The 22,976-nt window shown below is 41.9% G+C and overlaps 3 protein-coding genes across 5 annotated transcripts; 1 reads left to right on the top strand and 2 right to left on the bottom strand.

The window, feature by feature from the left end:
* Positions 1-637: 637 nt before the first annotated feature.
* LOC123114058 (transcription termination/antitermination protein NusG) lies at positions 638-4,118 on the bottom strand. 2 transcript variants are annotated; one of them, XM_044535419.1, is made up of 6 exons: positions 3,667-4,118; positions 3,139-3,317; positions 2,350-2,668; positions 2,162-2,244; positions 1,320-1,499; positions 638-1,164 (listed from the first exon to the last, which is right to left on the bottom strand). In XM_044535419.1, the coding sequence occupies exons 1-4, from the start codon at positions 4,072-4,074 to the stop codon at positions 2,164-2,166; spliced, it is 987 nt and encodes a 328-aa protein (XP_044391354.1). In that variant the 5' UTR covers positions 4,075-4,118; the 3' UTR covers positions 638-1,164; positions 1,320-1,499; positions 2,162-2,163. The 2 variants fall into 2 exon arrangements, with proteins under 2 accessions (XP_044391354.1, XP_044391355.1); XM_044535420.1 differs by having other exon boundaries at positions 638-1,160.
* Positions 4,119-4,246: 128 nt separating this feature from the next.
* On the top strand, positions 4,247-6,756 carry LOC123114059 (mitochondrial import inner membrane translocase subunit TIM10). Of its 2 annotated transcripts, XM_044535422.1 has the most exons (6): positions 4,247-4,377; positions 4,476-4,537; positions 4,655-4,707; positions 5,780-5,818; positions 6,130-6,199; positions 6,437-6,756. In XM_044535422.1, exons 2-6 carry the CDS (start codon positions 4,493-4,495, stop codon positions 6,485-6,487), a joined length of 258 nt encoding a protein of 85 aa, XP_044391357.1. In that variant the 5' UTR covers positions 4,247-4,377; positions 4,476-4,492; the 3' UTR covers positions 6,488-6,756. The 2 variants fall into 2 exon arrangements, with proteins under 2 accessions (XP_044391357.1, XP_044391356.1); XM_044535421.1 differs by having other exon boundaries at positions 4,476-4,707.
* Positions 6,757-8,070: 1,314 nt separating this feature from the next.
* LOC123114057 (serine/threonine-protein kinase BSK5) lies at positions 8,071-12,864 on the bottom strand. Its single transcript, XM_044535418.1, has 10 exons — positions 12,554-12,864; positions 12,016-12,242; positions 11,769-11,904; positions 11,000-11,133; positions 10,793-10,898; positions 10,595-10,680; positions 10,316-10,504; positions 9,163-9,330; positions 8,881-8,994; positions 8,071-8,654 (listed from the first exon to the last, which is right to left on the bottom strand). Exons 1-10 carry the CDS (start codon positions 12,618-12,620, stop codon positions 8,409-8,411), a joined length of 1,473 nt encoding a protein of 490 aa, XP_044391353.1. The 5' UTR covers positions 12,621-12,864; the 3' UTR covers positions 8,071-8,408.
* Between the last annotated feature and the right edge of the window lie 10,112 nt (positions 12,865-22,976).

The following is a 22,976-nucleotide window of genomic DNA, read 5'->3' as shown; positions in this document are numbered from 1 at the left end:
GTGGTCAAATCAATTCATATGATCCATTTATGGTTATGTTTGTGATTTCCTTATGTGTGATGTGCTTCATTGCTTTTGGAATAGTTTGTGTACCTAGATCTAGTCCTAGTATTAGTGTACATAATTAGGGTTGGGCTTAAGAAAGCAATTAAACCTAAGTTTACTTTAATAGCAACTTTTGGAAATGTAGGATGACACCGTTCGTTTTTTTTTTTGAAGCTTCTGCTGAGACGGCTGTGAACCGTGAACGCGATTTGATTGAGGAAAAGATGAACGTGTGGGTGAAAGCCATTGATGCGTTCAACGCGGAGTGTAGGGCCTTTTCACATTATTATTTCAATAACCGTTCAGAAAATTTTATCAAAAAAAAAGAGAGGCAGATGGCTCATCATTGTGCGCATTGATGCTGCACTGTGCAGTCACAATGCACCGGGCCGATTGTTTAGGCAGGACTGACGAGACATGCAAGATTCTGAGATGTGTGTTGTGTGGGCAAGAACAAGAAGGGCCTACCATCATCACCTTTGATTTGATCAATTTGTATGAAAAATATACTCCCTCCATTCGAAAATACTTGTCGGATAGATGGATGTACCTGAAAATATTAATTAAAAAGAAAACATTTTGGCTGGTAACAAGAAAGAAGAAGGCGTCTCGTTCGATGCATGTCATTGAAAAGCAGGGCATGAAAAAGGAGTGAAGGTGATAGATCTGTTCAGGTGGAGACGTTGCAGGCTTTGTTCCAGCATCATCAGCACATTGCCACAAACTGTAGGAAAAGAGAGGGGAGGAAAGCAAGAAGCTTGTACTGTAAGCTTTTTGGTCTCAAGGATGGCACACTGATGAAAACAACTCAATTGGAACTGTTCCTCCAAAGTGGCCCCACTCTGTCAGAAAGCAAAGCAAAGCTGATGGAGCAGCACACTTCAAGATTGCTGGACATGATGACCTCCGATGAAAACCAGCCTTCTTTTTTCCTCCAAAGTGCGCATTGATGACCTCCGATGAATGTACCAATTATGAAATGAATAAATAGCCTATGGCGCCAAAAAAGAATACAAAAGTGTTGAAACACTGCTCTCTACATGATAGAACTAGGTCGAGGTAGAGCTTCAGCAACCAAGTGTTGGTCGGCGATTTCCCTTGTTCAAAACACCTGCCTGGCTGAAAGAAGAGATTATTTAGTTACTTCAACATGAATAAGGCTGCAAAAATATATTCGATATAACTGTTTACTGCCCCCACCTAGTAATTTGGTTCAGGATCAGTTCACAGAGATCGTTTAGTTGTTCAAACACATGGTGATGGAGAGTACTTACGGCTTAATGTTTACTGTAGATGACAGGCTAATTATTCTGTTCTGTTTGTTGCCCAATCGGGTGCGTCTTCAACAGATACACATACCCAAGTGCTTTACCAATATCTCCAAGGCCCAACTGACAAAACTTTTGCTTCTATTTCAATGAACAAAACTACTGATACAGTTGGTCTGTGCCTAGCTGTTCAGACATGAAAAACAAATGTGAGAACCGAAAATATATGAGAAACCAGAATGGAAAAAATGCCCACGAAGCTTAGAGGATCTCAAATATATGAAAGTCCTGTGGGGGAAAAAGTCGATTTGATGGACACCCTAACTTTTTTGACATATCATGGAACAATGATAAAATTTCCTTACTGCAGAACCTTAAATATACTTGATTTACTTCACTTGGGGGGAGCAGCAATGATAACGAATGATTGTCCTATCCTATACCCAAAGGCCCACATGTGAGGTCACATACTCCAGATACACAATTTATTTTGTGTATGAAAAATATGCAAGTCTTCTACCCATATGATTCTTTTCAGGCCATAACCAGGGGAAAGAGACTCCCCACTTGTACTAGTAAACCCCTAATGATTTTAATACATTACTGCCTGGGTACTCTTTTTACTTTATGACCACCTGATGCAAGTTGAGTACCAGATGTTGATTCTTGGAAACTGCTGGTTAAATGCTACTGCCTTCGTCCCATAATGTAAGACGTTTTTTGACACTACACTAGTGTGAGAAAACGTCTTACATTTTGGGACGGAGGGAGTATTTTCCAGTGCTTAGTCATAGGTAAGTGAAAACAGAATTCAGAAGTGCTGAGGTATTACAGACAAATCTCAGTACCATTAAGTATTGAGTGCCTCAATTTGATCAAAATCTAGATCTACAAAGCTCTCCTTGCCAAAAAGTGTCATCTGGACAGTAACCTGTGGGAGGTAAAATACTTCTTAGATAACCAGATAATACGAGAAGAAAAGGTAACCGAGAACAGCAAGGCAATTAGCTCACTATGAAGCTGTCATCAGCCTAACCTTCTTATTTTTGCGATTTACTTCCAGAAGAGAGCCAGTGAAGCCTGCAAAAGGCCCGGAGAGAACATGAACGCTGGCACCGAGCGTAAAAGTGTCGTTGCTGGAGGCATCTTTTGAAGTTGATTTTTTGACCTGTTTCTTGATCTTATTAATTAACATAAGTTCAGAGTCTTCAACGGGTTTACCAAAAGACCCCTTATCCCAGTTTTCCAAGTCTTCAAATTCTTTGTCAGCTTTCTCTTGTTCCTCCTTTTCCTTTTTAATAATCGACTCGACTTCTTCAACTGGAATAGGTTTAGGCTTCTTAATCTGCCTTTTACTGCATGGTGGAAGTATCAGTATAATGGCAGCCACAAGAAGGGAAAACTGATCATACAACATATATGAGATACAATCAGCAGCTGTATATATCGAACATCTACTATCACTCATACACTGCTACAATTACAGCAAACAAGTTATTGTTTCGAACAAGACCTTCATGTGAAGTGCACATAGCACCATTGTGCTCCAGAAAGAAGTCCGGATCATTAAATTGGTACGCTAGTTGTTTTGGGTAAATTGGGTACTGAGTAATGTGTGTTTGTCACTTTGTGAGTTAAAGGATGATTCTAAACTATGGACGGCATACGGTTGTACAATATCAATATTCTAGATCGCAAACACTTGAAAAATCCAGGGTGGCAAGCTATCTAAGCAAGAGCATGGATAATTCGAACAAGAACATCGAAGCAAAGTGCAAATAAAATTTCAGACAGAGGTTTGATGAATGAGTTGAGAAGTACCCACATAGAACCTCTTGTGGCTCCAATAAAACCATAACAACCTTCAGTGTCTCTGATAAAATCATGAAGCTCCTTGTTTAAGGTGCAATACAGAAAGACCAGCCCAGGATGCAGAGGCTTTGACTTGGTACTGATCAAACCACTTTTCAGCCTCTTCTTCACTTGGATTGCTGGATTGTAAATCTGCAGATATATGTTATGCAAATATAAGAGGGGGAGTTGAAGGCTGTCTTTCGTTGGGTTCACTTCACGACGGCAAGTGTCGCCATGAGAATTCACAACCAATAGCCAAATGCATTCTCACCGGTTTTGTTATGCATAAATGCTCTGTGCATGTGAAATTTAAGTAGTGGTGATCAGTTTTTTGCACGGCGGCATTGCTCATAACACAATCCACATACCCCCATGGGGCCATGGCACATTACGCATCAGGTGTTCGGCAAAATGCTTGTGAGAGAGCAGACCAGTGATCCAAACGAGCGATCCATTGCTCCATTCGGGGTCGAGAGGAGAGATTTAGGGGCGATACTACCTTGAAGGAGACCTCGGAGAAGCGGCGGGCGACGGCCTTGGTGATGAGGTCGACGTAGTCGGTGCCGGGCGCCATGGAGACGCGCACGAGCCACCACTGCGGGCCGTGCTCGGCGAGGAAGTCGAGGTTGAGCTCCTCCCGCCACGTCCGCTTCGGCGGCTTCTTCCGCCGCCGCGCCGGCTCGTGGATGAGCCGCTCCTCCACCTCCTCCTTCCAGTCCCGCGCCTTCAGCTCCCGCGCCTCCCTCCGCCTCTCCCGCCTCTCCCGCGCCGTCAGCTCCCCGTCCCCACCGTCCGCCGCCGAGGCCGAGGCCCACAGCGACACCACCGACGCCGCGGCGGCCCGCGGCGCCGCCGCGAGGGCGCAGCGGCACGGGAGCCGCAGGAGTGGATAGACCACCAAGCTCATTGCTCCCAGCTCTCTCAAGCCGCTCGGGAACGAAGCGATTTAATTTGTTTTTTTTTCAAAAACAAAAACAGAGCCGCTTATCACCTCGGGCCCGTAGGCCCATTAGTGGCATCAGAACGAAGCCCATATGAGGACGCGCAGGTGCTCCCCCCTCCTCCTCCTCCAAGAAAGAAGGAGGGCAAAACCCTAGAGCTTTTCTCGCCGCTGCTCCAGCGTCCCCCCCCGCGACCGCGGCATCTCGACCACCGCCGCCGCCGCCGCCGAGCTCGCGAGGTCTCCGGCCTCCTCCGGTCTTCCTTCCCGGTAAGAGACGCATCTCGCTCCCCGTCTCTCTCCCCCCGTGCCTTCCCCGGACGATTCCCTTGCTTAGATCGGTGCGCTCGGCGATTCTGTCTGTGCAGGCTGAGGCGTCGCGACAATGGCTGGCCCCAAGGACGTGCGGAGCGAGCTGGAGAAGGAGATGGTACACGCGCCCATCTTTGCTACCGGATTTTTCAAGTTTTTTTTGTGTGTGTGCGCCATCCTCTTCGATTTCGAGTTTGTGATGAGGTTAATTGACGGCAGTGGTTGCGCGATGCAGATGTTCGGGATGGCCGAGAAGGAGATGGAGTACCGGGTCGAGCTTTTCAACCGGTGAGTGATTCGCCTGTTAGCTGCTTTAACAGGCTGTACCACCACCTGGGTGGGGCTTGTCAGATCAGATCACTGGTTGATGCAATGAGGTTACTTATGTAGTCTGAAGTAGTAATTGCTTGCACTTGTCGTGGCGTTGCAGACGGATGAGTAGCCTAAATTAATTTGACAATTATAAGCCTGGTGTTTAATGTTTTTACCGCTTCAGTGATTTCCTTGGGAACTCTTTCTCCTTCAGCTATGACGAGTGGTTGCCATGCTCTGCACCGGCAACTCTGAATAGAACTGCTTGATTGATCCGGGAACAATGACACTGTTGAACCGCTTAATAGAATGGTCTTCCCTGAACCCGCAAATAATGTGTGTGCACTGATGTTACTCTACTCTTAATTGCATAATGTAGTTTCACAGTTATAAGCCTGTTGTTTATGTGCCAAAATCTATGAATAGAGCTGTTTGATGAGCTGAGGATAATGACATCGTCGAACTGCCTAATAGAATGATCTTCCATGAAGCTGCAAACAATGTGTGTGTGATGCTTGTTAATGTACTCCAATATACCACCTACTTTGATCAGAATAATAGATAACATCAGCTAAGTTAGTGATGTTAGCATGCTATTACTTGAAAACACCAAGATGCCCTGTACCTTGCTTTTAGTAGACACTCACTTGTTCTCATTATTCCTTCGTAATCTGAACTAGATTAACGATGACAAGAGAGAATTTTGTGTTTCATTTGTGTGTTCCAAATCCGCTTGCATAGGCAGTGTCTTATGAAATGTCTGACATTATTATCGGGATGAACAAATACTCCCTCCGTACGGAAATACTTGTCATCAAAATGGATAAAAGACGATGTATTTAGACGTATTTTAGTTTGAGATACATCACCTTTTATCCATTTTGATGACAAGTATTTTCGGACGGAGGGAGTATTTAGCAACCACGCCATGGTGTATCATCCACTCTGTACACTTTTTGCTCAGAGATAATTAGATTGTGCCACATTATTTCTGTATCCTTTTTTATTGTACACATGTTGATGATGTGTGCCAAAATTTCTTATGCAGGCTTACACATGTCTGTTTTGAGAAGTGCATTGAGAAAAGGTACTTGGTCTTTCTATCTCTTGCCATTATTTCGACACATCATTACTTAGTTCTGGGTTGCTTTGTTGATTTTCTGTTTATACTTGAATAAAATGAGCAACCAAAATATTGCAGTTATATTTTTTCATGTGCTAAGATAATGCAAAAATTCACCATGGCTCAGCTAAGGTGGTTAAAACAGTCAATTGGCGTATAACTTTCCATCAATCGTCTCTTTTAGTTGTAACCCATTGGTTAACAGCCACAAGAAAGATTTATCCTCTGTTGAATTTAACAGTGGCCTTTTCCTGTGATTTGTTCTGTTTCAACAGGCATAAAGAAGGTGAACTCAATATGGGAGAGAACAGTTGCATTGATCGGTGTGTTTCAAAGTACTGGCAGGCAAGTTCACTTATGTGGTTTTTGTAGAAAGTAATAATAATAGCACTGCCTCATTACTGCTTTGGGCAAGAAAACACTATTTCCTTGCTTTAAATATCTCAGAGAAGATGCATTTTTTGCCATGATAGTTTTGATGTGGAACTACTGCTAGTCACCTCAGGGGTGTGCCATGCATTTGCAATTTCATATTCCTTGATACATTGCCAAACCCCTCATGCTGGCTATACTTCTTTCCAGGTGACTAACATTGTCGGCGGAATGCTCGGGACTCAGCAGACCCCGATGTGAGCGCTCTGAGAAGCAGTAGTCGCATTTTCTGTAGCAGGATACCGTCGCCATGTTTCTCCTCCGTTTTTGTTTTGGAATGTTCGCCGTTTCGCTAAGTAAAAGCATGAGTGACTGACTAATTCATATATACTGTTCAAAAGGGAACCTCCCAGCGCGTCGTGCTTTCCAGTGGTGTACCGTGTCACTGAATCATGGGCAGAGGCGCATGCCTGTAATAATTTGGTACAGCTCGATAGATTTTGTTGCCGAAGCTTCTCCTTTCATGGTTATGATTGTGCCTGTGTGGCTATGTCTGAATGTCTGCTGGCAAGGGTTCTTATTTATTTTGGCTCCTTTTGCTAACTCAACCGAAAGACCTGTACCCCTGTATCAAACTATGCGACTTTTTTTATACTCCTTTGTATAAAAAAGTCCTATATTTTGATATGGATGTAGTATATTCTTGGGCATACATGAGTACTTGCTACAGTTGAATACTCTCCCATCCAAATTAGTTGTCGCTCAAATGGATGTATCAAGGAAGTAGATTTCTTTTTTCTCAAAAGGATATATCTAGCACTGTATGTCTAGATGCGGATAATATGGATAAGATGGAGTAGCTAAATTGAACGGAAAAAAAATGCCGCTGACAGAACCGTTATATCAATTTTTATATATTCTTGGTGCAAAGGCCATCGCGATACAACTTTTGCAAGAAGAGAAGCTGGAAGCCAATAATGACAATGAAAAAGGCCCAAAAAATGTTGTAGCTTGTCATTATTAAAACAAATCCTCCAATATATCATGTCCTTAACAATAAAGACAAATGATGATCGCACTTTGTGTGCAGACCACAAATGGTCATGTTCTCAGCTGAAAAAAACATCAGAAGGTTCATAAACCCTGAGTGCACATGTGTGTGTCTGTGTGTGCCGCAAAAGCTTTGTGTGCAGACCACAGAGGCGAATGATTATAGTACTTTGTGTACAGGCCACAAATGGTTCTCAGTTTAAATCTTTTTGCGATTTTTTAAAAATAAATTCAAAAACCCTGAATGTTCACAAATGGTTTGTGTGCACATGAATGAGTGTGTGTTCCGCAAAAGCTTTGCGTGCAGACCACAAAGGCGAATGAGACACTACATTGTGTACAGGCCACAAATGGTTTTCAGTTTAAATCTTTTTGTGATTTTTTTTTCAAAATAAGTTCAAAAACACTGAATGAGTAACATTTGTACAAGTGTCCCACATCTGCTTTTGAAGAAGCAACCCCATTTCAAATTCACACAAAAACAACTGCTCGAACCTGTTCAAAATCGCTTCAAAAACCTGAAGTATATGCTAGCTGAATTTTCAACAATGAGAAGGTCAGTTTTTTTGGGTGAATTTTCAACAATGAGAAGGTCAGTTAGTTCTAGCACAGGATGCGATCTTCAATCCCCTATCCTAGCACCAAAATATGGACCACACACTTGCGCAGCTACACGCATAGCAGATCATATGTAATGCAAGCAGAGAGGAGACGCCTGATGAATTTGGAGACGGCTATCTTGGAAGCCCAGTTCGAAGTTTTGAAACGCCAGATAAATTTGGAGACACCAGTAGTACTCTTTGGAGTTCTGTATATACATGAATTTAGAGAGACATAAGACTACAATAAGGTCAAATTTACAATCTCAAATCCACGGAACGCTATCGCCCATATTTTTTTTTACTTATACGGATATATCGGAGAGGGTAATAACTGCCAGCCTAGGAGTTTGCTGTAAAAACCACTGAAGGAGAGACTCCAATTCAAGTTAGGGGAGGCCAAAAAACAACCCTACTGCCACTGGTTGCGAAGCAATGCATATCTGGTTGGACCGACGACACCCAAAAGCGCAGGCGACCTAGGTACAGAAGAGAGGAGGAGGCGTCATCGCGGGCAGCGGCTCTATACAGTCCTAGTTCCTACCGGTTCTCTGGGCTTCCAAGGAGGCGGCTATCCTTAGCTTCTCGTGGCCGTCGAGCTCCATGCCGAGCCCGATGAGCGCCATCCCTTGCAGGTAGTGCGCCGTCGGCCACTCGGGTGATATCCCCTCTGCTCTCCTTGCGTCCTCCAGAGCATCCTCCATCCTGCCAAGCACCACGTTCGCGAAGCCTCGCCGCACTAGCATGGTCGGGGACTCCATTGCACCGGTGTCGATAAACTGCAAAATGTCCACAGCTCAAAAGTGTAAATCGCACGCTTAACACTGTCTCTAAGCTACTGTGTTAAATCGGCTTTGGATCAATTCATATTTCCATGTTATGCAACAAAAGAACTGTTATATTGGGAATTAGGCTTGAAATGAACAATGCAGATGCAGCACATCATCACATCTCAGTTTAACATGCCCACAGTCATTCCCAAGACATGATAATTTAAAAACATACCCTTGAGTAACACTCCAGCACAGTGGTAAAATCTTTGGATTGAAAAGCATCGTCTCCATTCTTCTTGACCTGAATACTCTCAGATGGTTGGCCAGGCCACGAGCTTAAAGACACCTGCAAGTTCCAAACATTCAAAAGTCATATGTACTCACTGTTATCAGTTAAAGCAATACATAAAAAGAACAAAGGTGACAAAAACTAAATGGTCCCAACTATCTTGTTTGGTGTATTTTTAGATTTTGCACTCTGGGCAAAGTCATATGTACTGGCAAGTACTCTTACCTTAAAGCTTGCTGTCTCATCCTCATCATATCCCTCATTTTCCAGTAACTCATGCACCTGCTCAAGGTCCGCTGTCGCATAAGCTTTCTCAGTAGCAGAAAATGAAACTTGCTCTGCATTCTCCTTGACAGCGTCCTGTGAGATGCCCAGTAAAGTATGTGAAGGAGCCTGCAACAAAGATTTAGTTAGAACTATTTAAGCAGGCAAAGGTGCATAACTTTTGTCTAAACGCAATAAAGTTACATAAGTGATATGAGAGAGTGAATCCGTCCATATACTTCAGAGCAGGCAAACTACATAATTTGTTATAAGCAAAACAAAGCTGCATATATGTTTTGACAGAATAAGTCCGTCTACTACAAAGTGTATGTAACACAAAACATTGCTGCTCAGGAGAGGGTGGCTGGACCCCAAGCAACAGGGCGGTATGTGCTGTTCGGGCTAAGCAAAGTATCTTCCAGATCAGAAATACGAGAAGCTATAAATCAATTATTGAACAGTGGATACATATGGCATTGGCCCATGTCAGGCTGGAAAGAGATATGACCTGCTGGGTCAATGACATTCTAAGTGGCCCATATGATGCTTGGCAACCATTTATTGTAGCATACCAGCCCAGGTGTAGTTTGTTGAGTGCTAAGGAATTAATAAAGTGCCAATTATACAAAGTCCCAACTTTTTTTGCATGCTAATAATGTTCATAATCACACATCTGTCGTATGCAGTTTTGACTATTGCTAACACAGTCTCTGCAAACAGGTGCAAATTGTGATGAGTATGTGCAACCAAGATCACTGATATTTGTGTATAACAGTCAATTTAAGTGTGAAATTGAGTAATTTATTTAGCTTCGCTTTATTGACACCAAGAAATCTATGGAAACAAAACTGCATATATGGTTTGACAGGATAAGTCCATTTATACACTGCAGAGACCAGAGCAGTGTGATTGTTCTCAGATAACATTAGAAAGAAAGCAATGATAGTTCTGTTGCACTGAAGACAATAAGCAATTTCCTTGCAAAATAACATTGTACTGGTTGGAATTTGCAGCTTAACAGCTAGTTGGTGAGGATTGTGTTATTGCTGGAACCTTTCAATATTATAGAACACCAATAAATCTATTGAAAATTATCAGTAGGATGGAACATTACAGAAGCGTCCTTTTGAAGGCTTGCAAGAGCAGACACTACTGCTTTCAGGTTTGGCCGGTCGCGAGCTTCATATTGCAAGCAGCGTGATGCTAACCGCACCATTTCTGTTCCATCAGAACTGGAGACGTGACCATCCAAGCAAGAATCCATGAGCACGGTGATGTTCCTTCCTCTGATAAGGTCAAGCGCCTACAAATCAGAGATAAGTCAATCATTTACTTGGATAAAGTTGATGGTCAACAATGTCAATGCACAAATTTCAACATGATTTCCACTTACATGGCTTGGTGGAATGTGCTTCCCACTTAGGAGGTCAAGCAAGATGGTACCGAAGCTGTAGACCACACTCTCAGGGATTACTCTACCTGCACAGCATAAGCGGATGAATTTCAGCCTCTAATCAGAAGCAAACATGACAAATTTTATGAAATACGTTCATGTTCACTGAATCACTTGTGTATGTATGACACACTTTACCTGTCTTAAGGTACTCAGGAGGTGTGAAAGCCAAATTAGTACTGTAGCTTTTCCCATCTCTGCTGTTCTTCATCAAACCAAAACATGACAACCTAGGATTGCCATCCTGTAATTCACCGAGCAGAAACCAAAAGCATATTAGATATCTTGACTGTGACGATCCCAGCTAGGAAGCAAAGCAGCTAAGGAGAACAAGTACTGACTCACCACATCAAAGAGGACCCTGTATGCATGCAGGTCATGGTAGAGAGCCCTCCCTTTGAGGGTGCAGTATTCCAGTGCTTGGGCCACATAGAGTGCAGCTCGCACCCTCATTGCCCAGCTCAATGGTTTGGTCTCCCCTGAGAAGGATAACAACCATGAGCGCAAAATGGAATACCGTGTTCAAAATAGCAGTTCTTAAGGAAAACAATTAATGCTAAATGCCCTGAACACATTTCACATGTGAACCAAAATTAAATGCCCTGAACACATTTCGCCTGTGAACCAAAACATAAATGGTCCTATCATAGGTACTTTGCCAAGGATAAACATGTGAGAACCAAAACAAATGTAGCAAGTAAGTCCATGCCATCGTGCAATAATCACATTCATGAATCATTAATTGCACATTCTATAAACTACTCTTGCATATAAAGGCATAACTAATCCGGTTAGTCTAACATAACAAGAGTAGGACTGTACCCAAACAATTAGCAACAGGGTCTACTTAAGCTACCTGCATTACCATATACCAAATCTAGAGAAACAACAGTAAGCATAGAACACATTGTGATTGCATCCAGCACACTTGAACAAGCATAGACCACATTTGTGATTGCATACAACACACTTGGAACATGGAAAGAAGTGTGAAAAACATAAATTACCTACACTAGTAAATCAAATCCAGAAACAACACTAGCATGGACCACATTTGTTTTGTGATTGCACCCAACACACTTGGAACAAGGAAAGAAGTGAGTAACAGACATACAGTGGAAGAGATGCTTTGCCAAGGTATCATGCGGCATGAACTCAGCAACGAGCAGCCGCTCGCCGCCCTCGCAGCAGCAGCCGATGAGGTTGGACAGGCGACCGCTCCGCAGCAGCCCAACGGCCCTAGCCTCCTCCTGCGCGCACAGAAACGGAAGCAAAACTCAATCCAGACCCTGCAGCAGAGGCCAGTCGAACACTGCACACAAGGCGAGATGATCCAGCAAAGCAAAGCAAGGAGCACGAACCACGAACTGGCGCGCGTCGGGCCAGGCGGAGCGGCCGAAGCGCTTGATGGCGACGGTGGCGCCGGAGCTGAAGAGCGTGCCGCGGTAGACGACGTTGGGCGCCTTCTCGCCGTGCTCGGAGACGATGCGGTCCGTGGCGAAGCCGTCGGTGGCGGCGCGGAGCTCGTCGAGGCTGTACTCGGCGAACACCGGCACGCCGCTGCCGTCCTCCCCGGCGGCGCCGTTCTCTGCAGGGGCACGGAGACAAACAGGTGAGCGCGTGCGCGCGCGCGTCGGGATCAGCGGCGGATCGAGCCCCCCACCCACCGAACAGGAGGGAACAAGGCCAGCCAGCGAGGAATTGGCCGGGAGAAAAAGCGAGGAGACCAGGGCCCCCAAATGCGGGGCCGCGGCCGCCCTCCCCTCCGCCGGAAAACACGAAACGCGTCGGCGAGCACGGGGGGAGGAGAACGGCAGCCCGAATCCGAGGGCGAGCGGGGAGGGAGGGGAAGCGGCCAATGCGGGCGGGGGGAGCGGTTGGTGGGGCGGGTTTGCTTACCGAGGCGGGGCGATTTGAAGTGCGGCGGCCACCAGCAGGCGGAGAGCTTGGAGCAGCGAGCCCCCATGGACGCCGGCCGGCCCGCGCGCCCCTCCTCCGCCGCCTAGATCTCTCCCTCCCCCGCTGCGGCTGCTTCCTCCCCACTACCACCACCCCCTCCGCTTCGCTCGCTCGCTCGCTCTCTCGCCTCGCTGCTACTGGTAGGACTCGAATAGACCAAGACTATAATACTCGATGGGAGGGAGGAGAGGGGAGTGGCGTGTGTGGGGTGGGGGCTGGGGGGTGGGTTGTGGATCCAAGGAAGGTAGGTGGTGGGCTTTCCGCTCTCCTCCCCTGTTGTTCCTTCGCCGCCCCCTCCTCACCCCCTTCCCCTTTTATATTGGCCCTGGCTGCCCCCATTCCTCATCTTCTGCCCGATGGATAGCCATCTGGGCCTTAATTCTGGTCATCTGGGTTTAAAATCGACCAGGTGTATGCCTCTCTCTCTAGAGAAATTTGAATTCGGTGGATCGGATTTGGTAAAATGCTTTGTACATTTTGTATGTATACATGATGTGCATTTTGTATATGTGGTGTGCAAATGAGTAGACACATAAGTAGTCTTTTAGGGCTTTATTTCGCTTTGTGTGGGGTTGAATCTTATTTTGCGCGGAGCACCGATTTCACGCACCGAATACATGTGCGTTGCCGGTCCTACTGATTGCTACTTAATTTAATTATCCGCTACAGAGTAATTGTCTTTACGAGCTTTTACACGCGCGGGCACCTGTCGTATGCGGTATGTGCAAGCGTGCGTTGCAGAATCGAGCGAGCACGTGTGATGTTTAATCTGTCGAGTCAGTTAGATGTTTTCCAAGTTAATTTTTGTGCTCGATGTTAATGTTCCCCACGGTATTGTGCCACTCATGTATGGACGCATCATGCTCTATACGATTGGATTATTCCCCATGGGGGAAAGTAGTTGAGCGTTATACTTTGTATTACCGAATCAAGTTTTATATATGATTTTATATATGATTTTATATATGATTTTATATATGCAATTGGTTTAATGGACTTTAGATGTTATTATATCAGATTTTATATATGCAATTCAAGTTTCATGTTATGCTGGAAGTAGCACCGAACGGTTACCAAATAAGGTAGTCCTTTGTTTTGAACGTTAAAGAGCACATAGGGGGCTTTTAAATTCTACATTCACATTACCTTTATACAAAAAAAACTTTTAACTCATGCAACAACATAACCGCTTGCTTTAACAAGATCCCACTAGCTTTCTTTTCAATGCCACTATATTTGCTAACTCTTAATAATTTGAAGTTTCACCTAATGAAATAGCTCACATGTTTGAAATACAACCATATATCAAAGGAATACTTCTTAGATTGTTTCAAAACTACCCCTCCGTCCAAAAATACTTGTCAGAGAAATGGATGTATCTAGACGTGTTTTATTTCTACATACATCCATTTTTATCCATTTCTCCCACAAGTATTTCCGGACGGAGGGAGTATTAAGTATTATGTTTTCAAAAATAAAATAAAGTGGGCCCACTAAAGCCCGATGTCCAAATCGTAACACTCTACAATGTTGCTTTTATGTATGAATATATGGCATATACTTTGATATTTAGGTAGTAATACATCAATCCTTACGTATTGGCCATAACACTTTTCTCAGAAAAAACATGTAATGTTATTGCGGATGTTATATCATCTTGCTATCAGAAGTAGTACTGCATTATTGCCTTAAAATGCCAACAATAATTCTGGTCTAATTTTTATTGTACCACCATACTTAGATACTAGGGGCTCTCCCCCTCGCTTGATGATGTAGGTAATATTTATAATTGAGTGTTAATGATGGTGGATAACTCTAACTTAGATATCAAAAATACTATTATATGTTGCCTTACATTGATATAGATTTAATGAGTAGTAATACAACATTGCCTTAGATAGTGTAGGTTTAACGATTTGAGGTAGTGTTGCATTACTACCTCAAGATAGATATTAGTGCTAGGTCAAACCTAAAATGGGTTAGTATTGGAACAATGGTTAGTCCACCCTATTATCTGCCTTATATTACACTATTTCCCATATTTTCTTTAGTATTGCCATCAATGTTGTTTTAGCTTGGAGTGTCTTCTTTCCCTCTTAATTAGGACAACTTGTCGATGGCCACTATGTCTTTGACCATATCTATTCAAGCATGATCACCTTGTTACTCACCAAAACACGTGGTTTCCCATAGTTGGGGCGATTTGAAGTGCAGCGGCCACCAGCAGGCGGAGAGCTTGGAGCAGCGAACCCCCATGGACGCCGGCCTGCCTGCGCGCGCCTCCTTCGCCGCCTAGATCTCCCTCCCCCCCCCCCCTCGCTCCCCCACTGCGGTTGCTTCCTCCCTACTACCACCACCTCTGCTTCGGTCGCTCGCTCCCTCGCCTTGCTGCTACTGGTAGGGCTCGAATAGACCAAGACTATAATACTCAATGGGAGAGGAAGAGAGAGGGAGGATAGGGGAGTGGCGTGTTTGGGGTGGGGGTGGGAGCTAAGGGTGGATCCAAGGAAGGTGGTGGGCATTTCTCTCTCCTATTGGCTGTCTGAGTTGTTCCTTCGCCGCCCCCTCTTCTCCCCCCTTTTATATTGCCCCTCGCTCCCCCCGTTCCTCATCTCCTGCCCGATGGATAACCATTCAGGTCTTAACTCTGGTCTAATTTAAAAGTGCATGCCTCTCTCTAACAAAATTTGAATTTGGTGGATCGGATTTGGTAAAATGTATTTTACATTTTTGTACGTACATGACGTGTATTCTGTATATGTAGTATGCAAATGAGTAGACATATAAGTAGTATTTTAGGGCTTTATTATGCTTTGTGTGGAGTCGAATCTTATTTTGTACGGAGCACCGATTTCACACACCGAATACATGTGTATTACTAGTCCTAGTGGTTGCTACTTAATTGTCCGCTATGGAGTAGTTGTCCTTACGAGCTTTTACACGCGAGGGAAGCTATTGTATGCGGTATGTGCAAGTGTGTGTTACATAATCAAGCGAGCATTGTGAAGTATGATCTGTCGAATCAGTTAGATGTTCTCCAAGTTAGTTATTGTACTCGATGTTAACGTTTCCCACAGTATCGGGTCACTCGTGCATGGACGCATCATGTTCTACTAAAAACACGGCTGAATTATTCCCCATGGTGGAAAATAGTCGAGTGTTATACTTTGTATTACCGAATCAAGTGAATATCAATATACATCATAGGATGGCAAAGAGCTCATGAATTTCACGGCACGCACGTACCATGCATCAACTGGTTTAATGGTCTCCTAACATTATTATATTAGAGACTACATATGGAGCAAAATGAGTGAATCTATACTCTAAAATATGTCTATATACATCTGTATGTGGTAGTCCATTTGAAATCTCTAAAAAGACAAATATTTAGGAACATATGGAGTATTATATATGCAACTGAAGTTTGATGTTATGCTGGAAATAGCACCAAATGATTATCAAATATTGTAGTCGTTTGTTTTGAACGTCGAAGAACAGATAGGGGCTTTTAAATTCTACAATCACATCTTTGTACAAAAAAACTTTTAACTCATGCAATAACATAACCGCTTGCTTTAACAAGGCTCCAGTAGCTTTCTTTTCAATGCCACTATATTTGCGAAATCTTAATAATTTCAAGTTTCGCCTAATGAAATTGCTGAAATGTGTGAAATACATCTATATATCAAAGGAATAATTTTTTGATTGTTCAAAACTATTAAATAATATGTTTTCAATTCTTTTTTTAAAATGGGCCCACTGAAGCCCAATATCCAAATTGTAGCACTATGCAACGTTACTTTTATGTATGAATATATGGCATATACTCTGATATTTAGGTAGTAATACATCATTCCTTACGTATTGGCCATAACACTTTTCTCAGAATAACCATGTAATGTAATTGTGGATGATATATCATCTTGCTATATGTGGTAGTACGACATTATTACCTTAAAATGCCAACAATAATTCTAGTCTAATTTTTGTTGTACCATAATACTTCGATACTAGGCCCCCTCCCCTGGGTTGATGATGTAGGTAATTTTTATAATTGAGTGTTAATGACGGCGGATAACTCTAATTTAGATATTCAAAAGTACTATTATATGTTGCCTTACATTGATATAGATTTAATGAGTAGTACTACAACATTGCCTTAGACAATGTAGGTTTAACGATTTAAGGTAGTGTTGCATTATTCCCTCATTTAGATAGATACCGGTGCTAGGTCAAACCTAAAATGGGTTAGTATTGGAAACAATGGTTAGTCCACAATATTATTTGCCTTGTATTACATTATTTCCCATATTTTCTTTAGTATCGCCATCAACGTTGTTTTAGTTTGGAGTGTTTTATTTCCCTCTTAATTAGTACAACTTGTCAATGGCCACTATGTCTTACCATATCTGGCCAAGCATGATCACCTTGTTACCCACCAAAATGTGGTTTCCCATAGTTGAGTTGATAGCACATGCCTTCGTTCGTATGCATATTTGGTACATGTGTTGGATAGTGTGTTATGTTACCGAATTGACTAATTGTTAGTTATTTTGACATTAGAGATTGGCTAGTGATTTTTCTAGAAATTTACTTTGCACATCACCATGGTGTCAATGACTATATATGAAATATGCATCGTTGAAGATAATGTGTGCATTCATATATTACATGAGAAGAAGCCAATCAATGTGCATCACGATAATATATTTTGGCACCGCATGTAATGCATGATAAGCGATATGGGAGAGGCATCATATCTCACACACGTCTTAGGTAAAAAAAATGGATGATGTTTATCTGCAACGACCCATCTATTTAGTTGGATATCTAATCATTTGGGAATGCTACTTAATACCGAATTGACTAATTGTTAGTTAGTTTGACATTAGAGATTGGCTAGTGTTTTTTCTAGAAATTTACTCCGCACATCACCATGGTGTCAATGACTATATATGAAATATGCATCATTGAAGGTAATGTGTGCATTCATATATTACAAGAGAAGAAGCCAATCAATGTGCATCACGATAATATATTTTGGCACCGCATGTAATGCATGATAAGCAATATGGGAGAGGCATCATATCTCACACACGTCTTAGGTAAAAAAACTGGATGACGTGTATCTGCAATGACCCATCTATTTAGTTGGATATATAATCATTTGGGAATGCATACTTAAGCTTCTGAAACCACTCATGTCATGATTGAATATAGAAAATGTGGTCATGCATTCTGGGAAACGTTCAATGTTAATATACAAAGTCGTAGTACATTATTGCTAGTGACAGTAATGGTAGCTCTAAGTAGATATTCGAAGTAGTTCTATATTGTTGTTTAGATATCATCATCCCTCCAATTAAAGATAAGTCGGGCAAACCAGGTAAGTTAACTGTTGAGGATATCGTCTAAAGCCGGATTTAGATATGAACAATAGCTTTTGTTTTGATCAAATAGTAACCAACCAAGCTGTGTGTTCAAGAAGAATGTGCAGCACATGAAGAACATTTTGATATCACGATTTTTCTACATTAATTTCTTGTTTCCAATTGCGCGGGGATCAAAAATTCAATTTCTGAAGGTAGAGGGTACTCTATCTTAGATATTCTTAGTAGTAATACATTCCTTCCTAACTTTTGGACAATTTCCAGACACTTATGGAATTTCAGTTGCATGAGCTTGAGTAGTTAACTAGTAAAAACTGGCTCAAAAGGCTTTAGCAACCAAAGGTCTTCAAGAAGCATGGTGTCCGCACGTGCCCAATATTTTTTTTTGATAGAATCGTGCCCAGTATATTTCAACTAGGATTTACCTACCCTCCTCTAGGGATATGCAACATTGAGAGACGCGAGTCAGACTTAGCTTGTATAAGTCATTATCCATGATTGTGTATGCTTTTGACCGGTGAACGATTTTCTTAGCCTCGACCTGATCTTCAGGTAGTTCCTTCCAAAGTAGGTATGCAATGAATGGCAAAGTCCAATCGGGGTTGACCATTTGAATTCGGTGGATCCGATTTGGTAAAATATTGTACATTTTTCATGCACATGATGTGTATTTTGTATATGTATGTGCAAATGAGTAGACATATAGTAGTCCTTTAGGGCTTTACTATGCTTTGTGTGGGGAAATGGTTTTTTGAATCTTATTTTGCACGGAGCAATGATTATACACACCGAATACATGTGTGTTACTAGTCCTACTGGTTGATATTTAATTGTCCGCTACAGAGTATTTGTCTTTATGAGCTTCTACACGCGCGGGCAGCTGTCATATGCGTTATGTGCAAGTGTGCGTCACATAATCGAGCAAGCATGTGTAAAGTTTGATTTGTCGAATCAGTTAGATGTTTTCTAGGTTAGTTATTGTGCTTGATGTTAATATTTCCCACATATCGTGCCACTCGTGCATGAACGCATCATGCTCTATTAAAAACACAGTTGGATTATTCCCCATGGGGGAAAATAGTTGAGTGTTATACTTTGTATTATCGAATCAAATGAATATCATTATACATCATAGGATGGCGAAGAGCTCATAAATTTCAGGATGCACGCGTGTTCCATGCATTAGTGAATAAATTGGTTTAATGGTCTTCTAACATTATTATATTAGATATTATATATGCAATTGAAGTTTGATGTTATGCTGGAAATAGCATCGGACGATTACCAAATAAGGTAGTCGTTTGTTTTGAACGTCAAAGAGCAGCTAGGGGGCTTTTAAATTCTACAAATCACATTATGTTTATAGAAAAAGGCTTTTAACTCATGCAAGAACATAACCGCTTGCTTTCACAAGGCGTCACTAGCTTTCTTTTTAATGCTACTATATTTGCCAAATCTTAATAATTTGAAGTTTCGCATAATGAAATTGCTCGCATGTGTGAAATACATCTATATATAGAAGGAATAATTCTTAGATTGTTCAAAACTATTAAGTAATATGTTTTCAATTATTCTTTTAGAAAAATGGGCCCACGGAAGCCCAATATCCAAATCGTAGCACTATGCAATGTTGCTTTTATGTACGAATATATGGCCTATACTCTGATATTTAGGTAGTAATACATCATTCCTTATGGCCAAAACACTTTTCTCAGAATAAACATGTAATGTAATTGTGGATGATATATCATCTTGCTACCAGAGGTAGTGCTACAATATTGCCTTAGAATGCCAACAATAATACCGGTCTAATTTTTATTGTACCACCATACTTAGATAGAAGGTACCCCACCCCCCACCCTTGACTTGATGTTGTAGGCAATTCTCATAATTGATTGTTAATGATGGCGGGTAACTCTAGTTTAGATATTAAAAAGTAATATTATATGTTGCCTTACATAGATATAGATTTAATGAGTAGTACTACAACATTGCCTTACATAGTATAGATTTATCGATTTCATCAAGTGTTGTATCACTCCCTCATTTAGATAGATACCGGTGATAGGTCAAACCTAACATGGGTTAGTATTGGAAACAATGGTTAGTCCACAATATTATTTGCCTTGTATTACACTATTTCCCATATTTTCTTTAGTATTGCCATCAAGGTTGTTTTAGTTTGGAGTGTTTTATTTCCCTCTTAATTAGGACAACTTGTCAATGTCCACTATGTCTTGACCATATCTGGCCAATCATGATCACCTTGTTACCCACCAACATGTGGTTTCCCATAGTTTAGGTGATAACACATGCATTCATTCGTATGCATGTTTGGTACATGTGTTGGATAGTGTGTTATGTTACCAAATTGACTAATTGTTAGTTATTTTGACATTAGAGATTGGCTAGTGTTTTATAGAAATTTAATTTGCACATCACCATGGTGTAAATGACTATATATGAAATATGCATCATTGAAGATAATGTGTGCATTCATATATTACATGAGAAGAAGCCAATCAATGTGCATCACGATAATATATTTTGGCACTGCATATAATGCATGATAAGCGATATGGGAGATGCATTATATCTCACACACGTCTTAGGTAAACAATTGGATGATGTGTATCTGCAAAGACCCATCTATTTAGTTGGATATTTAATCATTTGGGGATGTCTACTTGGGCTTCTAAAACTGAAAGTGCAACTAATCCCCGGGTGGTTTTGGTAATTCATAATAACATATAGCTCATTGAACTAATATCCATTCAACATTAATGTTTCAGAAAGTTCAATGATTGGTATGGCATGGACTAGAGATGTGGACCCCTCAAAATGCTAAGGACACATATTGATAAAGCTCAAGACTCTTCATTTTCATTTTAGTGATCATAGATCACATTGAGTCCATAGGAAAAGCCAATACTATTAAAAGGGGATGAGGTGTTGCTTAATGGCTTGCTTGCTCAGAATGCTTAGTGATTTGCTCCAAAAGACCTCAACCACTTTCTCATTTCCACATATGTCCTAAACCTAAGGTCAAACTCGGCCCCACCGATTTGATCTATCCGGCGCCACCGAGTTCACTTGACATGGCCATAGCCAGAAACCCTAATCAGTTCGGTCTCACCGATAGGGATCTTGGTCTCATCGAGATGGGATTGCAAACTCTTTGTTTCCCTTAGTAACATTTCGGTCTTACGATATGAGCGATCGGTCCCATCGAGTTCGCAGTGCAAACTCTATGTTTCCTTTTCATAACATTTCGGTCTCACCGAAACGAGTGATCAGTCCCACCAAGTTTGCCTGACCAAAATATCTGTTTTCTTATTACTGAAATCGGTCTCACCGACACTAGTAGAAAATCCCCTATTAGTCCCGGTTGGTGAGGGCCTTTTGTCCCGGTTCTTGAACCGGGACCAAAGGGTCGTTACTAATGCCCTAGACCTTTAGTCCCGGTTCTAACACAAACCGGGACAGATGGGCCTCCACGTGGCCGGTGCGCCGAGCCCAGGCAGGAGGGCCTTTGGTCCCGGTTGGTGGCACCAACCGGGACCAAAAGGCATCCAAGCATCAGCATTTCAGTGGCCGGGGTTTATGTTTTTTTTGAAGGGGGGGGGGGTTGGGGGTTTTGGGGGGTTAATTTAGGTGTTTCATATATTGTGTTAGCTAGCTAATTAATAGAGAGAAGTGTCCTCTCTTATGTCCATGCTTGGTCGATGCTACGTACTATACATAGAGAGGCCCTCGACATGCTAGCTAGTAAGAAAATGAAGGGAACCATTAAGTACAGAAGTTCATCATGCATACCGAGAGAAGTGATTGATCGACCTCTCGTTCTCTGAGAGATTGGTCGAACAACAAGTTTTCGTATTATCTATTCGATGCTACTGGCTACATACATATACAATATGTAAGATCTCTTACAATCCGCTAGCAATTGAAATCAACTTCCACATGGTATTCTCCAGCTTTATTGATGACGTGGTCAAGAAAGAATCCCGCCAATTCCTCTTGAATTGCTTTCATGCGATCTTGTTCTAGGAGTTCATTCCGCATCTGCCACGTCTAATTTGAAGAAGGGGGTTAATTAATATATATATATATATATATGAATGAAACTCAACAGAAATGATGCTGTAATAAAATAAAATTGTGAATATTATTGCTTACGCACTTCATATTGTCTTTTAGAGTAGCCCTGCTTATTTTTCAAAGTCGCGTTGTAGATGAACTCGCACACATAGTATCCACAGAAATTGTTCCCTTGTTCCTGCCACAAGCACTTTACGAGAAATAGAGGTCAATCAAACTGATAATGAAGCATTATAAATGGCATTGATGAAAGTATAGCTATAGAATCAACGGGAGATGCGCGCAACTAGCTAGCCAGTAGTACTTACTTTCGGATATGTATATCGCAGCTCCTTCGATAGTCCCGGAGCTTTTGCGGTGAACTGGTTCCAAACCCTGCAAGACAAAGAAAATAATTATTATTACTTGAGATATCAGGAAATGAACAAAAATTTGCCGATATGGTGTGATAATGATCGATTGAACTTGTTGAGCATTTTAGTCATGTCCGCATAGGTTTCGAGATGTTTTCGTCTCGAGTCTAAGACGGTTACTAGTCCCCGCTCAAGCTTAATCTCTCGAAGAACATAGTGGAAGCTGTGCACGCATGCATAACTCATCAATTACATTACTATAACCTCGCTCGAGTAATAAGGGAAACCGAATATGCACACGACAGTAACACTCACTCGAAGTTGTAAGGAAAGAGTATGGTATCTTTGTTTTGATTTTTTATCAACGATTGTAGCAAGTTGGCCTCGGCCTCTTCGGCGTGCTTTTTAACCTGAATTTCATCTATGATATTTGTGTTAATGAACCCAATATCATATATTTCTTGTTTTCTGCACTCGGCGATCTTCAATCTGCATAATATAGTGAGGATAATCAAT

The sequence above is a fragment of the Triticum aestivum genome, chromosome 5B (assembly GCF_018294505.1).
Source record: "Triticum aestivum cultivar Chinese Spring chromosome 5B, IWGSC CS RefSeq v2.1, whole genome shotgun sequence".
Lineage (NCBI taxonomy): Eukaryota > Viridiplantae > Streptophyta > Magnoliopsida > Poales > Poaceae > Triticum > Triticum aestivum.
This window is presented reverse-complemented; position numbering and strand designations above follow the sequence as displayed.

Coding starts and splice junctions, on each gene's coding strand:
- LOC123114057 (XM_044535418.1), bottom strand. CDS start 12,620: ATGGGGGCTCGCTGCTCCAAGCTCTCCGCCTGCTGGTGGCCGCCGCAC. Junction 11,134..11,768: donor GGCAAAGCATCTCTTCCACT/GTATGTCTGTTA, acceptor TATCCTTCTCAG/GGGAGACCAAACCATTGAGC. Junction 9,331..10,315: donor GCCTTCAAAAGGACGCTTCT/GTAATGTTCCAT, acceptor TCTTTGTTGCAG/GCTCCTTCACATACTTTACT.
- LOC123114059 (XM_044535421.1), top strand. CDS start 4,493: ATGGCTGGCCCCAAGGACGTGCGGAGCGAGCTGGAGAAGGAGATGGTA. Junction 5,819..6,129: donor GAGAAGTGCATTGAGAAAAG/GTACTTGGTCTT, acceptor CTGTTTCAACAG/GCATAAAGAAGGTGAACTCA. Junction 6,200..6,436: donor GTGTTTCAAAGTACTGGCAG/GCAAGTTCACTT, acceptor ACTTCTTTCCAG/GTGACTAACATTGTCGGCGG.
- LOC123114058 (XM_044535419.1), bottom strand. CDS start 4,074: ATGAGCTTGGTGGTCTATCCACTCCTGCGGCTCCCGTGCCGCTGCGCC. Junction 3,318..3,666: donor TCTCCGAGGTCTCCTTCAAG/GTAGTATCGCCC, acceptor ATATATCTGCAG/ATTTACAATCCAGCAATCCA. Junction 2,669..3,138: donor GGAGCCACAAGAGGTTCTAT/GTGGGTACTTCT, acceptor TCCACCATGCAG/TAAAAGGCAGATTAAGAAGC.